Genomic DNA, 18,594 nt, shown 5'->3' on the forward strand with positions numbered 1-18,594 from the left:
TCTAAGTAGGAGATTTTCAGGATCCTTCGATAACATCTGTTCTCTAAATAATGGATTCTTTCTAGTTCTGATGTCTCACATACATGAATATTTACATGATGAGAGAGCACACAAGCTTAATCTTGGATCCAAGCATGATGTTGATGTCCTTCCAAATAGCCAATAGGCAGAGCAGTTATTGTCTATTCAATCCAGGAAAGTACAATTTTGAGCTTTCGTCAGAGATGGTAGCACCAATTTACTTAAAGCTTTTCATTCTGCCAGCTTCTTTTTCTTTATCATATTTCCTTAACGATGCCACTTGGGATGTTTGTTGATAGCTTGGTCTTTTCAGCACTGATCTCCATCCCATACTTTAGTGATGCATGGTTGAGGCAGTTCACTAAGGTTTCCAGTTCTGGTTCTTCTCCGGCTGAGCCATCTATATCAATGAAGTACAGTTGATGATTGTTCTACCTCCAAAACTGACTCTGTCCTCATGGTCTTCCAAGGCATCCAGCATTATCTTTCCAGTTAGATGTTGAAGAGAGTGGGTGAGGGAAGGAATCCCTGTCTTACTTTGACTGTAGTTCTGAACCAGTCTCCTGTGTTGCCATTAATGAGAACGGCGCAAGTTGCCTTGTCATACAGCTTGTTTTTGGTGTTGATTAGTTCTGCATTTATATTGTATATCTGCACGGCGGCCCACAAGCTGCATGCCATACCTTGTCAAAGGCCTTCTTTAAGTCAGTGAGGAAATGACAGCTCCAGGCCTGTTTATACTGAAGTTTTATTGTACTTAGGATTCTAAGATTGAAGATGTATTTTGTAGTGCTATGTCCTGCTCTGATACTTGCCTGTTCAGCAGGAATGATGTGCTCTTCTTGAGGTTTCAGTCTGTTGAGGATGATCTTATGAATAACCATGCTTAGGTGACTGAAGATGCTGATTGTTCGGTAGTTCTGGCACAGCTGTAGATTCCTTTTCTTAGGAAATGTGATGATCAGAGACTGGGTCCATGAGGTGGATCATTCTCCTGCTTGCCAGATTTTGTTGCAGATTGTTTTAAGGACATCTATCATGGAGATTCCTTGCTTGAACAAGTTCTGCTGGTATATTATGTACACTAGCTGACTTTCCTTTCTTCAGTGCCTTTACTGCAGCCTCTACCTTTTCCATGATGATCAGGTGATCAATCTGTGTTGTGGTCAGTCAGAATTTTAGTATACCTTTGTGGTCAGTCGGAATTTTAGTATAGCTTTGTCTCAAGAAGTCTTCTTACAACCAGGATGCTTCTGCAGACTTCAACAAGGTGTACTACATTTTAAACTGATGATTATTGTGTTTTAAGCAGCAATGTTTCAATCAATCAATCAATCAATCCTATCTGCGCCATCTGGTGCTTGAGGCGACAGCAAGGGAGCATCATTTTGGTCTGTCGGCTGCTGTTATGGTGGCAGTTTGCAGGGTGAGGCCTCTGGTCTTGAGTTTTCGCTCCACGGCTTGGGGCCAGGTCTCTTTGGGTCTGCCATGGTTCCTTTTCCCCTGTGGAGTCTATCTCAGTGCCACCCTTGGTAGTGAGTCAAGGGGCATTCTGCAGACATGGCCGAGCCATCTCCATCGACGAGTTGCAATGGTCTCAGCAATGGTGCTTGTGCCCCCTCTGTGCTGGAGTTCCTCGTTCGAGATCATGTTTGGCCAGAACATCCTCATGATCTGTCGCAGGCACTTGGTCTGGAAGACTTTGAGCTTGCGTTCTATGTTAGCAGTGGTCTTCCAACACTCTGACCCATACAAATGGACGCTCAGCACGTTGCTCTTGAAGATACGGATCTTCGTGTGGGCACTGAGGTTTGTTGTTCTCCAGATGGGTTTCAGCATTGTGAAGGCCTGGTTGGCCTTGCTGATTCTTGTGATTACTTCCCTTGTGCAATCTCCATCCATGGCGACCTTGCTGCCCAGGTACATGAATTCGTCTACTTCTTGCAGAGGCTGGTTGTTGATGGTGATTGGGTCACCCACTCTAGTGTTCTTCTCAAGGCTTGTGTCTTCCCTATGTTGACTCGAAGACCTATGGTGCATGCTGTCTGTACCAACTGTTGTGTCTTCTGTTGGATATCCTGGTGTCTGCTTGCCAGCAACCTGATGTCGTCGGCATAATCCAGGTCATCCAGCATTGAGGTCAGCATCCACTGTATTCCTTGCTTCCTGCCCTCTGTGGTGCGGCGCATGATCCAGTCAATGGCCAGTGAGAAGAGGGTCGGCGAGAGAATGCATCCTTTCTTCACTCGGTTTTCCACCTTGAATGGTTCAGTGAGTAGTTTGTTGTGGATGACTCTGCACTCAAAGTTCACATACAGGGACCTGATGACGTTAACAAGTTTCTGGGGGATGCCGTAGTGTCGTAGGATCTTCCACAGAGAGGCTCGGTGCAGGCTGTCGAAGGCCTTCTCAAAGTCCACAAAGACCACATAAAGGGATCCATTCCACTCATGGGTCTGCTCAAGGATCTGTCTCAGAATGAAGATATGGTCAATGCAGGATTTGCCCTTCCTAAAACCTGCCTGTTCCTGGCATAGGATGCTGTCCACAGCTGTTGTGATGCGTTGGAGAATGATACAACTGAAAATCTTACTGGAGATGGATAGTAAGGTGATTCCTCGCCAGTTGTTGCAGTTCCCCAGATCTCCTTTCTTGGGAAGTTTGACGATGATTCATGTTTTCCAGTCATTCGGTGCTTCTTCACTATCCCAGATCTTTTGGAGACTCTGGCAAAGAAGCTGCGGTGTCTTTGTGTCTTCTGCCTTCAGCATCTCAGGACATACTCCATCATCGCCAGGTGCCTTCCCATTCTTCAGCTTGTGGATGGCCTGCTTGACGTCTTCAACAGTGATGTCGCAGTTGATGTCAAGGTCCTCCTCTGCTTCAGGAATGTCAGCGAGTACTGGTGGGTCTGGGCGATTCAGTATGGACTCAAAGTGTTGCTTCCATCTCTTCAGCTTCTCCTCCTTCACTGTGACATGAGTTCTGTCTTCGTCTCTCACTGGAAGGTCGTGGTGCTGGCCATAGTCGCCCTTCAGCTTCTTGGTGTTCTGGTACACCATCTTCATGTCTTTCTGCTCTGCTGCTGCCTCCGCATCCTTTGCCAGTCTCTCTGTGTATTTTTTCCTGTCTCTCCTTGCTGATTTCTTCACGTCCTTTTCTTTTCCTCTATACTCCTTTGAAATTCTCTCTTTCAGTCTTGGTGACTTGGAGTCCAAAAGTCTCTTCTTAATCTGTCTTCTCTCTTCTATGCGAGTCCACGTCTCTCCTGATATCCAGTCTGTCTTCTTACTATTCCTATAACCTAAAACTACTTCTCCTGCTTCCTTCATTACTCTGTTGAAATTGTCGATGGTCAGCGCTGTCTCGTCTTCTAGAACACTAAACCTATTCCTTAGGGCCAGCATAAACTCTTCCTTCACTTTTGGATCTTTCAGCTTGGCCACATCGAAGCGCTGATTCCTGGAGACCCCTGTCCTAACTTTCCTAAGCTTCAAAGTCACCTTGGCCACCAGAAGACTATGGTCACTGCCGATGTCAGAGTGCCGCATCACTCGCATGTCCTGCAGGGAGTGTTTCCATCGGCCATTAATGATGATGTGGTCGATCCGGTTCTGAGTTCTGCCGTCTGGTGACATCCATGTGAGCTTGTGGATGTCCTTGTGCTCGAACAGGGTTCCTCCTATGACCAAGTCATTCTCTTCACAAAAGTTGACCAGTCTTTCCCCATTGTCGGTCATCACACCTACTCCATGGTTCCACATGGTCCTCTCTCTGTCTTTATTGTTGCAGCCGACCCTAGCGTTGAAGTCTCCAATTAGCAACAGCACGTCATGTCGAGGGACGTCCTCTAAAACGGCTTGAAGAGCATCGTAAAAGGTGTCTTTGTCCTCTTCTTCCATGTCGTCTGTTGGTGCATAGGCCACAACAACAGACAGCTTGGCATACTTGGAGTTCATCCTGACATACAGCAGGTGCTCGTTCACTGGCTTCCACTGTAGAACGGTATTGGTCTTGTTCTTGCTGATAATGATGGCGATCCCCTCCCGGTGGTCATTGTCCTTCCTTCCGGACCAGATGATGACTTCTCTGGAGTTCAACTTCTGCTTGCCGGCACCAGTCCATCGTGCTTCTGTTACACCCATGAGGGTCAAGTTGTAGTGATTCAGCTCGCTCACTGCTTGTGCTAGTTTTCCGTTCTGGTTGAGTGTTCGCACGTTCCAGCATCCAACTCTGATCCATGCTTTTGGCATCAGGAGTTCCGCTATCGGGATGGGGACATCAGTGTATATTGTGTATAAAATAAAAAATTATGACCTTCATAATGTAATTAGTTTTACAATATCATTATTAGATCCTTTCACTTATGGGTTCATTTTCAAATCCAAGTAAAACTCACCCCAAAATTTCTTCCACCTATTGTTAATCCAGCAGCAAGTGGTATCTGCAAAGTACATGTATGTAGATATGAACAGTACATGTAGTCATCTGGTGTTGTATGCCACAGCAACACAAGTATACTATTTAGTGCTGAGGCAGTTTGAATAAACTGCCTTGTCTTGCCCAAGGAAACACAATGGTAGGTGATCCACGCTGGTCCAATGGCAAAATGTGAAACAGCTAATTTTTTTGATTAACTATCATCAGGTAAGTAGGTACTGTATTATGAGGCTCAATAGATGTAAATTATTTACTAAGCAAATGGTAATAGCATGCAACATTGTACTTGTATAGGCATATGTATAAAACATTTCATATTTTAATCAGATTACAAACTGTATCACACTCACTCTTAGGTACATCTGCTATGTTTGGGCAAGTCATCTCTACTCTCTTTCTCCATTTGACGTACATTATTCATTTATATGATTCTCAGTTTCATTTTCTATGTTGTCTGAGTCTTTTACATATATGTTCTATTTTTGTTTTGAATGTGAATAAATTGTTGTATATTTAAAAATGCATTTAAATATATCATTTTCATTTTCTGTTACTATATCGTAGAATTATATTGAGAATCAGTGATCAGATCTTAGTTGTTATGAGTTTTCTTGACTGTGTGTAAGCTTTATTACCATTGGACTCCAGTGTGCTGACAATGCCTAGTTTATCTAGTATGTAGACCTCATGAATCTCTACATTATATTAATGACAATTCAAATCAAATTACATAGTAAAGATTCTATATCTTCGCAAAACATCTTGAAAACTTTTTTTTTAAAATGAATTCATTTGTATTTTCAGGAAGATGATTTCTTTCTTGCCCCATGTATGCTTTGCCAAACAGCACCACCAGAAGTTATTTCCCCTGATGTTAAACCTGAGATGGACAGATCATCAGTACTTTGTTTTGTCTTCACGGGGAGATTTTTACCTTCCCCAATTTTCCACAGGCTTCTTGCTGTCTGTGTTGCAAGATGGCCAATACTCAAGAGGAGGGGAACAAATCAGATCTTCTGTGGCTGCGGCATGTTTGAAATCGACCGCCATTACAGACTGACTCTTTATTTCAAGAGTTATGTTATTTTTGCAAGGATCACACTAGTGGCAGCAAAGCACCAGACATTGGATGCAAAAGTTTGCATCCCTGTCAGAAAATTCATAAATGACAGTCTTTCCAAAATTCTTGGAAACCTGAGCCAGAACTTGAAGTATGAATTCTTCATACAGTGCCAGTGCCCTCAGTCTGTTGGTGACAGTTTGGACAGTCTCTTTTCTGTAGAAGATCTACACAAGGTTGCCAGCTTGACTTGCCGTTATCATGACGATCAAAATGTCGAGTCCCAATCCCTTCTGAAATACTGGTTTCAGAACGAGGTAATTTCTAAAAATATTTCTCCATGCAGTCCAAGTATAATCAGAGAACTTTTGTAATGCAAACAATAAGAGGAAAAGGTTTATATATATATATATATATATATATATATATATATATATATATATATATATATATATATATATAAGGGGTGTACAACTATACTAATATATTGTCACACTTGTATCCATATTGGAACTCCTATCAGTTCAGATTCCTTTATCGATATCTTAATTCTAACTATATGGAAATGTTTTTATTTACTGCAAATATTACTTGGTGTTATGAAAGAAAACTAGTGCTGACCACTGACCCCCTCCCTATATATATATATATATATATATATATATATATATATATATATATATATATATATATATATACATATATATACATGTATATATGGCTTTCCTACCCAATTTTCTCTGCAATCAACAATGTTTATCCTGGCCAACTATGTATTTGGGTGAATGACTTTGCAGTTTGTCTTTTTATAAAATGGTTGTGGGTAGGTAATGAAGAACTAGTATTATGACAGTCAAAAGTTCTGATTTAGCCATGCATAAAGTACTGTTTGAAAAATATATTTTACTTGCTGTGTCGCTCACCAGATCACACTGTAATATAAAAAAATACATATACATATGTATGGTCCAAGGAACTCATGTGATACCATTTCATTATACAAACTTCATTTTTAATAACAATACATTGAATATTGTGATAAATTAGTTTCATATAGTAAATTGTGTATTGTGTGTTTGAATAAGGAAAATAGCTGACTTTCAGCCCTATTGGTCAACGACCAAAAGAGCTTATGAGATGGTCTGTCATGCATTCATCTATTAGCACAAGTTTGTTATTGCCACTCTTCCTGAACTGCTTGCAAGATAATTAATGTTTACAGTGGTAGCAAGGGATTAGCTGAGGCAAGCTGTGAAACGTTTGATTCTAGTTACATTAGGTAAGATCTATATTGTTAAATTGTAAGTGCCAGGAATTCAAATGTTGATTAACACTCAATAATATTGCAGTGAATTAAGTTTGCCAGTAAGTTATTTAAGGTTGGAGGCAGTTTTTAAACTAGACTTTGTAGCAATTTAAAATATTGGTTCAGTAAAAAATAAATATGCATGTGTTAAGAAGTTTTTGAACTTGAATAGTCCTATACAAAGAGAGACAAAAGATTTGTGCCTCTTACTGGTCATACGTGGGTGATGGATGAACAATAGTAGACATTAAATATGAGCTGTATATCATTGGTGAACCTGAACAAAAGCTGTTTTAAAAATGGAGAGTTGAATATTGCTTGTTGAAGATATTACTAATTATTACAGAAACACATGATGATCAATCATTGTACTCATATTCAGATTCTGGTACATCATAGAAAATATGGTGAACTGAGTATACTTTGAGAATTAGTTATACTTAATGCTGTCAAAATTTCCAACATATAGAACCTAGAGAGGGTGAACAGACCACTTGCTGGAAGGTTCATTTTTGAAAAACTAAAGCTTCCTACAAAAAATGAAAATTAAAGGCCAATAACGTCAAACCGAAGCCTCTAACTAAAACCAAGAGTTTCTCTTATTGGGTTAATTTTTGTTGTTGTTACTTTATCCTTGTCGTTCATGTTTTTCAAAATTTGTATATGTTTTGTTTACCCTTTGTGACATTCATTTGTGGTTGCACCCTCTCTGCTGCTGCAGATGTATTGTGTAAGTAATTAAATCATTAATATATCAATCTCTCAACCAAATATTTTATCAAGACCTGTATGATATCATGACCAAGGATCATGTAAATTTATCTTATAAATCCGTATGCAGTAGATTTGAAAAGAAGTTTTTGAACTTAATCAAGTTCACATCTCCACTACACCAAGTCTGATGAATATTTCACAGAGTATGTTTATTGACTCCATTAAACACAACTAAAATATTACAGTTATCTCTGATCACTTTAGGTATTTGTGTATATCACTGAGTGACATCTATAACATTGGTGTTTTTATGTCTTCCTCGAGAATATATTTGAGCTGGACTTGATTGCTTATCCGGCATTACATCCTTTTATACTATGAGATTATTAATAAATCCAAATCGCTCAAAATAGAGTAGTACACTCTCCCATACCAAGAAAACTGCCCTGATAACATGCAACCATATAACCAAAATAACAACCCAACAATCGTATTTAGTATTCAATAATCCACTGTGTCCATATTCGACACAGCTGCATCGTATTTGTTCAATAAAATCCAATCGTAGGAAAATGAGCAGCAACTGATGGAACAGTAAAACAGTTACTCAGTAATTGTTAAGCATTGTCAGTGGTATATTTCAACGCAAGATTTTTCATTTCTTCATGGAGAGATTCTGTTCAATAAATATCTGTTGGGCCGTACAAACTGATCATAGTTTCCATTATATGAACTTTGAAATAACCACACGGATACAGGATCATTCTTACTTATTTCATTAATAAAATCAAATATATTTCCTTGGTAAAATTTAACAATTCGATTTTGTGGAAATATTGTTAGTGCATTAATCCACACATGCGCATTATGTTCAATAATTTCAATCGAAGCTCCTTTCGATTTATACTTTGATTCATATATAATCTCTCCAGTTAGCGTTCTTTCTTCTATTGGGAATTTTATTTTCTTTCCTAATTCAGCAGCATCATTTATTGTAGCTCCTTTATTCTTGACTGATTCAGCCCATTTGTTTTTTTTTTACGTCGCTGATCCGTTAAACTATTTCCATGTATCACGTTTGTAAAATGTTCTGTTACTCGTTCGGCTACACAATTTAGTCTTGACAATGTCAAGGACAAAAATTTCATTGGTTTTAGATCATGAACACTGGGTTTATTATTCAGCGGATAAATTCCATAAATAACTGTTGTTACAGGATACGCTCTTTCATAATAAGGTTTGTCAATACCAGTCAACATTCCTGGTTTGGAATGTTTACTTAATATGGTAATTTTTTCATTATGAAGGACAGGGTCACGTTTGTCACTGATAATCCAAGTATCATCGACTTCCTTAATAAAGTTTACTCTGAAAAAATAACTTTGATTATCGAGATAATTAATAATCGTCGCTGCTCTTTGGTCATTCATTGCAGAGTTGTGTTGTATGAAATTCTTTTTTAGCATTACGAATACTTTTAATCAGAGTTTCCGTTGGATCAACCAGAGCTCGTCATCATCAATCATTTGTTCTTCTATCAAAATTGAATATAGATTCATTCTTAATTTTAATTGCAGATAATATTTTAACCATATTATAATTAAAAAAATATATATTTAAATTGAAATATTATTTATATATATATATATATATATATATATATATATATATATATATATATATATATATATATATATAGTGACTCAAACAAAGAATAAGTGCAAATGGCTTATGATAGGATCTACAACTCCTTGTAACAAAAGCTTGCGTAAATAAATTCTGCAGATATCATTTAAAAAGTGTACGGAGAAGGAGTTTGTGACCTAATCCGTGCTTGAAATGTGTTGTTGGGGCTAGAGGAAAAACTCAGTTGTGTGTGCAGTGTGGTTGTAAAAAATACAGATATCTCAAAAGATATATGATAAAAAAATAACACTGATAATAATGACAAAGTTATATAAAATGCAAAAGATTGTTTAGCAGATTTTCAAAATAATGATTTAGAGAAATCATTGTTTAAACAAATGATATTATTATATAAATGGAGCAAAAAGAATTCGTTAAACATCCTATCATCAAGGCTTACAAGCCATCTCGTTAGGGTGTGATCAGGAACTGTCGACTGAAAAAACCAGCTGGTAATGTCACTAATGCTGGTTATCTCATGTTCACTACTTTGGGGAATAAAATCATTATTCCTGTCATAAATTCATATACGAGTGTTTCATCGGATTATTCGAGAAGGGTCTTGTGATCAGTCATATTGATTCAGATAAGAAAAACAACTCTTTAAATAATTTACAAGCTATTGCACAAAGTCGGAACAGCAAATTTGGAAAAACCGGAAACATACAAAAATTGCACAAATTATTAAGTCTGTAAATACAGAAACTGGTGAAGAAATAATATTTCAATCAATGAAAACAGCTGGAAAATATTTTGATATTAACTTGTATTCATTAAAACATGTCGCAGATAATATTTCCAGATTTGCTTTCTCTAAAAAATATAAACAAAAGTTAATTTTTCATTATTGTTGAAGGGAGATAATTCTGTCAAGCTAAACTCTATCCAGCAGAGTAATTAAGTAGTTACTTCACTTATTACTGCATAATATTTATACAACTAATTAAGATTTTTATTCTTTTGTGTTATCAAAAACTAATTATACATATATGCAATAATTTAACTATGCATGATAATTAACACAACACAGTTAAAAAAAAATATTTCACTTAACTCTGTTCGCTTCAGAATGCGCTTCCAGACTGACTGGGAGAGAGCGATATAACTTCAACAGTATAAAATATATCCTTGTAGAGCTTGATCTGATTTTTCAAGATCTATTTGATAGCTGCCATCAGTTACATCACATACAAGATTGACTGCAATTGTTGAAGTTATATTTACAATTCCTGGTGAAATATGTTTACCTCCATCATATGGATCATTGTTATGTTTGAGAATATTTGCTAGTGGGGCTATTTTTCTCCATGACTCAATAATTTTAGCAAAATTTTCATTGATAATTTGTTTAGTTCTCTTTATTAAATTTTGGTACCACAAATGTAAAATCACCTGGTCCTTTATACTCTTCTTCTATTATTTTATAATGATTGATAAATTGTTTTCTAGGGCAGAGAGAAGAAATAACTTCTTCAATAAAAGTTTTGTTAATATAATCATGATCTGATTCTGTTTGATTTAGATGTATTGTTTCAATGATCTGTTGTTCTATATCATCATTATATTCTTGTTATGGTACGAAAACAGATTTTGTATTTTATTGATTGATTGATCTCAGAATTAATGGGATCGGAATACATTTTATAAACGACAATGTATCTTAACTCATCACTAAAAGCATAAATTTTATAAATATCATCACTTACATTCCACGGATAAATATTTTGATATTTTGGAACTGTTATAAAAAATTCTCATCTGTTGTAAAATCAGCGATTTTTGGTTCTGGCGGTCCTTTATACTGTGGTGTTCAGGCCATCCTAACACACTTCTGGTCGATGATTGATAAATATCTACAACATAATCTTGTGAATATATTTCTATTGCACCTGATAAAGTTGGTTTATGAACGGTGATAGCTTTTTAAAAATTCTTTTCCTGTTACAGATTTGTTTCTGTGCTGGAATTCGTCATTGATTTGTTCAGTTTGATAACTATCTGTTGGAATTCTGACAACTTGATAACTTGCTAGTCAAGAATTCCATCTGGTTTATATTTATTTGCAAATACCAGTGAATTATTTGCTGGTAATCCACCGAATGATTTTGATCTGATATTTGGCCAGCTGTAATATACTTGTAATTGTGCTAGCACTATTCTTTCGCTGGAATTGCAGTTGGAAAGTTAGCACTAAATTCGGGGCCCCAAGTGGCCAAGTGGTCTAAAGCGCTTTCCGTTACGGATCACTGCCATCTCACCTCTGTCTGCATGGGTTCGAGTCCAGGATTCTGCCAATGTGGGTATGTGAGAAAGCTTGTCAGTAGCTTCTCGTGGGTCGGTGGTTCTTTCTCAGGGTTTTCCCGGGTTCTTCCTCCACCATTAATACTGGCTGCCATGCATAGCCTCTCATGTGCTGAAAAATGGCGTTAAACCCCACAACAACAACAACACTAAATTCAGGATTGGTTGAGTTTACCGATATCATCGTTGTTTTTGATGGACTTTTGTTAACAACATTCTGTTGTAGTAATTCGTTTGGCATTGACATTATTATTAGTATTATTATTTAAATCAGGCATAAGTTATATCACAGTCATTGCTTCTTTGTATATTTTAATCATCTCCGTGAACTCAAAATCTGATATTTTTCCATCACTAAGGCTTGTTGATAATAACTAGGATAATTTGGAGTATGCTAGTGTTGCTGCGTGTAATTTTATTATATAATCATGCAATTTTGCATTTGTGCATGTTCATATTTTGTTTTGCAGTGATATTGAGAAGGCCAGCAATTGTTGTTGCAGCTGAAACACAAGTTGTTACAACTGCTGGTGCCATCACTAGCGATGGTGTTATTGTTGATAGTAATACATCAATTCCAGCAATAACAGCACAAGCCAAATATACAATTATGTCAACAACTACACATCTGCCATATTTTTTTACTTTTACTGTGTACTCGTCAACGATATTTTTGAGCTTTGATTGCCATTCACGTGCTTGATTGTATCTAAAATGTTGAACGTTGATCGGAATGCTCATTATATGTTAAGTAGGTAAATTTAGCTACTAATTCAAGACACCAACAATAAATCAAGCCAAGTTTTTTTCTTCTTCGGGTTCCACAGTAAATGTTTCCCCGACATCACTAACATAGATCCAGAAGATCCAGTTAGTGGATAACTTCATGAAATTGTGGTAGAAATTAAAATGTTTTAATACCAAGTACTGAGAGCCTGTATATACTGGTAACCTCAGCACGATGTTTAATGGTTTTATTGACTGGTGACCATAATGCTTGATAAGATGCTACTGTATACACTGAACTGTAACTTTTGTTATGTCAGAGAGTTTAATATCAACGACTGGTGGACTTCCAAAAAATTCATTAATGGATCTGTGTATGTTTCTATGAAAATTTATAGACAATTGTACATGATTATAATGATCAGTTTTAAATGTGGTCATTTCATTATTAACTGAAACTAACAAGTTCATCATTGTAACGTTTTTATTATCAATATATTTCTTCGTTACAGCATCATTGTCTGATTCAGGTTCTCCAAGACCAGTAATTTTATTATTAGACATATTGAGAGAACCAGTCATTGTATCACTGTATTTTTGTACTCGACCACGAATATTATCCAGTTTCATTGACATATTAACACCGGGTTTAATTTTTCCATTATTATCAAACACTGCTACGCTATTTTTGGTTACTCCATTAATTCTAATAATATCTTGCAATGAAAGATCGTTTGTTTTTAATTTTCCTTGATTATCTTGAAATGCAACCACTTCGTTTGGACCTACATTTGCAGGATTTAATAATTCAGATATTTCATCATTAATCTGTTTACTCACATTTTCATGAGTTATTCTGTCGGTTTTTTGCTTTTGTTTAGTTGAAGATCTTCCGTAAATATCAACCATTATATTTTAAGGTCTGTTTATAATGATTAGCGGCTACTTGTATACTTGTGTACAGCTTTATGAGGCGGTAATGTTAATGAAGATATAGCATTGAGTACAGCAGTTGCTTCATGCCCACGGATTGGTTATTGTTTTTGTTGTTAATGTTTAATACCAGACTGGCGTTTTTATTGTGTTTACGTAATTTATAAATTCTTTTGGTGGCGCCAACCCATACAAATCAAAATAAATAATTCCACTTGGATCAATTGTGTATGCCACCCAATGTGTACCAGGACCAGAACTGTTATTGAGAGTAATGATACTGGTTTCAGTATTGTTTGTTTGGTTGTTTTGGTAATTGATCACGCATAAAAGCACTTCTAAAAAATTTTATATTTAATTTTTTAGCAGCATCAGTTAAATCAAAATTTGACATTGGACGGATTAACGAAGTGTTCCTGGAAGTCTCAGACCTTTTCCGTATCAATAAGGGGTTCCTAGTAATCTTAGACCCCTTCCCCTTTTTTAAAATCCTTATCCTGTTGCGTTCTTTAATGCCATCCCAGCAGCAGTTCCAACAACACCAAGTGCAGCTGCTTTTGTAACAGCTGGTGGTGCAGCAGCTATTAACGCAGGTATAGTTGCAAGAAGTGGAAATATACTGCCTGTTTTAATTGAGTTTTTAACTGCACCATCAGAAAGATTGAGTTTAACGCCTGTTTTTGATTGTTTGGCGCTATTGAAATGCCTGAGTTTACATTCTGACAGTGATAGTTTATTTACTACCTGTAGTCTGATCTTTTCTTAGTGATATTTTTATTCTGCAGTTCTTTGCTGAATTTGATTGAAGCTTTTTAATATGACCAGGTGTCAGAGTAACGCTAACATGATGATATGACATTATATATATCGTGAGTAATTTAATTAAATGTTTTCTACTGGAGCATCAATAACTCTCATTCATCCACCAACACCTTCAAGTAGCGTTTCTTTGTCTGAGAGTATAACGGCAATTGCTTTGTAACCACCAGCAGGCAGTTAAGCTACTCGAGCTCGAAAATGTATATCAATGACAGAATGCCTGAATAAATGTTCCAATGAAAAGTAATAGATTGTATATAATGTTGTGAAATCCTGCTGAAATATCTGCAAAGCAGTGTCAACATTTTGATCATGCCCCATAAATGTCATCAACCGATGATAAGCACGTGCAACATGATTTTGATCAAAATTTAACAAAACTTCAAGATTCTGATGTTCATTTATCCTCAAAGCAACTTCAGAAACTCCAAGTGTGTCAAATAGCTTTGGATTTCATTCCTGTGAATCTCCTCTAGCATTTTCCTGAAAAGCAATAAATATATGTCTTGGTGCAGAAACTCCTTGCTGTGATGCTATCTGTTATGTGAATAACCCAGCTGCATTACTTTGAATGCTGTCTGTAGTCATTGTAAACCATGATAACAATGATTTACCACCTGAGTTCATAAAAGCAAGTAGTTTTTCTTCTTCAGCAAGCGATGGAGTCATTGCCGGCATCTACAGTGACATTTTTGTTAGTATTTCTTTACCAGCATCAACAGCGTTGGGTCGCCAGATTGCATCATTGTCAGTGGCTTTTCTTACAAGTACCACAGTGTTTTTAGCTCCAAATATAACTTTTCTAACATTTCTGCAAAATCCAAAAATATGTGATAATGGAATCACAAATGACAAATTTTCTCCATTTAACACTGATCTACGTGTGGCAAGTCCTAAGTGGAAATTTTTCGTTCATTAATGCAACTGCATCCCCAGATGCATTTAGTCTCACATTGCTTCACTCGGGGTGATTAGTGGTATCCTTTGCAAACATCATTGACAGACCAGCTGACCTCGAGTAATCATCACTATATCTTGCCAGACCCAATATCGTCGTAGCAATATCAACATTTTCAAGACAAGATTCAATATTTTTTCCTTCCATCATGTATACAGCACTGTTAAATAATGCCATGACAGCATTATTTACAAAACCAGGTTGATCTAAAAGTTCATATGCTGTATCACCTGCTTTCAAAAGTCTAGCTTCTACTTCGATAAATCCTTCGGCAGGTAAAAAAATATCTGCTTGTATCTTAAACTTGTAATTCGTTTTGATCACGCTGATTCGGCAGATGTGGGTCATAATAATAATACTGATAATCGCGTATAGATTCATCTTTAAGAATCGGTGAGTCTATATCAAATGCTTGATTGGATACACTTTTGAACATTTTTATTATAATTATTATCGTCTAACATGAAGATCACTTCCTGCTATTAAACATGATGTTATATTCTTTTCTTTTTCTGACTGGGAAATATTTGCCAACACTGTTAGTTTTCGATTTGCAGCTTTATTTATTATTTTACCAATATTTGCAGGCATAATTTCAGTACTGGATAATTTTACTGGCTGTGATTTTCTTCGTACTAATTGAGCTAATCTTTCTTTTGATTGCTGAAAATGCTTTACCAGCAACATTACCAACAGCACTGATACCTTTATCATGAATAGCCTCAATAGCTTTCATTTCTAATTGTTTTGCAATTGGTATTCCTTTTGGAGCTGTTCTCTCTTAAATAAACCCTGAGTAACATCACCAAGTCCATCTCTGTAAATCGCTTTGTGTGTTGACAATCTTGAGTTTACAACCCTAACTATTACAGGCCCACATTGAACATGATGTATAATTTTTAAATTACATGTTGATTAATTAATTGTTTTCGGTCCCTATAATAATCATCAACAATTTCATTAATGAGAGAGCGATAAACATCACGATCAATACCACCGCCTATAAAAACATCCATGACAAATATCAGATATTTCATTAATAATTTCTGGAGAATTATTTCCTGTGCGTTTTCCTCTGCATTTTCCTCCAATCAAAACTTATAATCAGTTAACATCTGTAATTACACTGTCAGATCAAATTCCTAATCCACTTCCGGTTTTTGGTACAGGAGGTTGTCCAAACAGTTGATTAATAATATCTTCCTCTGCTTCACCTTTCAGTTATTCTTTTCTTACTTTTACATCACTTATATATTTTGTAACTAAATTTACATCACTGTATTTTGTAAGATCATAATTAACCAATAATATATCTTTAACACAATTTCAGATCCAGGTTTTAAATAATATTTTTTTTTCCATTATATTCTGCACCAATATCTATTAACTCAGGATAATCTGCATTCCTGGTAGTTTGTAAGTCATCAGATGTAAATCTATAATAAAAGAGTCAAAATGATCCTCAGATTGTTCTTGTTGAGCTGCAGGCTTCTTTTTTGTTCCTGTTTTAGTTCTTCTCAAGGAAGTTGTTGTGGTTGAACTTCAGTTATAATTTGTACTTGATTAGGTTGTTCTCTTTTTCTTATTTCTTTAAATTTTTGAAAATCAGGATCATCAGATTTGATAGAATCTTGTTTAGTAGAGACAAGATATACATCTCTAACCCAATCATCATTTGTCCAAGATTCAGCTTGTTGCGTTCTTACATATTTACCTATACTTTTATAATTTGCAGCAATATCATAAACTTGTTCTGCTCTTGCATTTGCGATAACATTAAAACCTTTTTTGTCAATTTTTCTTGAAGAGTTACTTCAGATTTAGGTTGTCTTTTAAGTTGTTGCCCTATCACTAGATAATTATTTATTTCACTCATAAATGTAATATGATCAAAATCACCTGTCCTAGCTTGCTTATATCCATTTTTGTTTGAAATATCCAATTGTACCAAGTGTTTTTTGAAACCAGCTCATTAGCATCAATTTCAGGTTTTAAAAATCTTTCTCTATTACTATAACTCTCAGCAGCAAATGCAGCTAAATCTGATGGTGTTTGCTTGTTTCCAATTGTTTTAATTGCATTTTCATTAAATTTAGCAAGCATTTCAACTTTTTCTTTTTCTGTTATTGGTTTTGGTTCTTCACCAACAGCACATTCAAGTTTAGCCTTTTGAGCAGCAGCTATTTCAGCTGGAAGATTTCTTAAAATCTTTCTTTTTCTGTTTTGGTTCTTCTTGCTGTCTTTTCAGTTTGCTCAGTAGTTTGTTTTAATGCCTGAAGAAGACTCTCAGTAACTTCTGCAACTTTCTCAGTAGCCTTTGCAACAAGTTTTTAAAAAATTATTTTTCTTCTGCATATTCAACTTGTGCTTCTTGATGTTCTTGCAGTTTTTGTTTGAGAGCATCACAAACAGTGAGATATTTTCTAATTGATTCTAATCTTTCTTGAGCTAATCTACTAATGTAAAATTCCATTATTGATATATTAATGATTTAATTATAGCAGCAGAGAGGGTGCAACCACAAATGAGTGTCACGATGGCTAAACAAGACATATACAAATTTTGAAAAACACAAACGACAAAGATAAAGTAATGAAAAAACTAACCCAATTAGAGAAACTCTCGGTTTTATTTAGAGGTTTCGGTTTGACGTTATTTACCTTTTATTTTCATTTTTTGTAGGAAGCTTTTATTTTTCAAAAATGGACCTTCTAACAAGTGGTCTGTTAAACTTCTCTGCTGCTAACATGTTTTGATTTCTGTAAACATGATACATTGTCTTGCTGCAGAAGTGCTAATTACTGTTGCAAAATAATAGTCTGTTATGTTGCACTTGATCTGTGAAATTATTTCCACCATCATCTTGGCCATTAATTAGACTTCTAAGATCATTTTCTGTATGATCGTGGCATTTGAAAAATTAGACCCATAAGAAATGGTGTGGGGGAAAATATATGTACAAATATGAAACAAGAAATTAATCAAAGAAACACAATAATAATAACAATAATAATAATAATAATAATGTCATTATTATAAACCAGTAATAATAAAAAAGTTAAAAAAATCACAACGATAAAATAATATGGATATGTGATTCTAATATTTTTAACCTATGTGAGAAAGAAAGGCATATTCATGGACATTGGATGCTTTTGTTTTCGTTGGAAGATTTCCTATGAATGATGAGACAGTTCACTGGAGAACAGGGATATCCACATGAAATTTCTATAATTATTACTAAAGTTTCCAGGTGTTTGTAGCATGTTACTTAATGGAAACACTTCTCTCTCAAACATTCTCCTAAGTGTAGTTGAAGACTGCAAGATTTGAGCACTTGCAATTTGTTTGGGTATTTGTAATTTAACATTGTGTTGCTTCAGCTGCATGATGCTGATCATGTCTTATCACAAAATTCTGTTATTTGGGCCACTGGAATTAAAGTTCTAAATGTATATGACTCCATAATTTAAAATCTTGTCACAAAGACTACTGTGTGTGACACTGTTTTTACTGCTCCATTGACTGTGCAAACAAATAGTGGAGAATAAGATTAAATGCATTCACCCTGTAAAGAAAGTTTAGAATTTTCTATTGCATAAAACCCTATAAAGGACATGGTTTTGAATG

The 18,594-nt window shown here is 35.7% G+C and overlaps 1 protein-coding gene across 1 annotated transcript in view; it reads left to right on the top strand.

Moving 5' to 3' along the window:
- LOC149797170 (uncharacterized) overlaps positions 1-18,594 on the top strand; it is a 110,189-nt gene that overhangs the window by 81,520 nt on the left and 10,075 nt on the right. Inside the window, exon 15 of the mRNA XM_089960726.1 lies at positions 5,266-5,838. Coding sequence (XP_089816852.1) covers positions 5,266-5,838 — 573 coding nt within the window. The remainder of the gene's footprint in view (positions 1-5,265; positions 5,839-18,594) is intronic.

The sequence above is a fragment of the Sinohyriopsis cumingii genome, chromosome 6, assembly GCF_028554795.1.
Source record: "Sinohyriopsis cumingii isolate HCF-2022 chromosome 6, ASM2855479v2, whole genome shotgun sequence".
Taxonomy (NCBI): Eukaryota; Metazoa; Mollusca; class Bivalvia; order Unionida; family Unionidae; genus Sinohyriopsis; species Sinohyriopsis cumingii.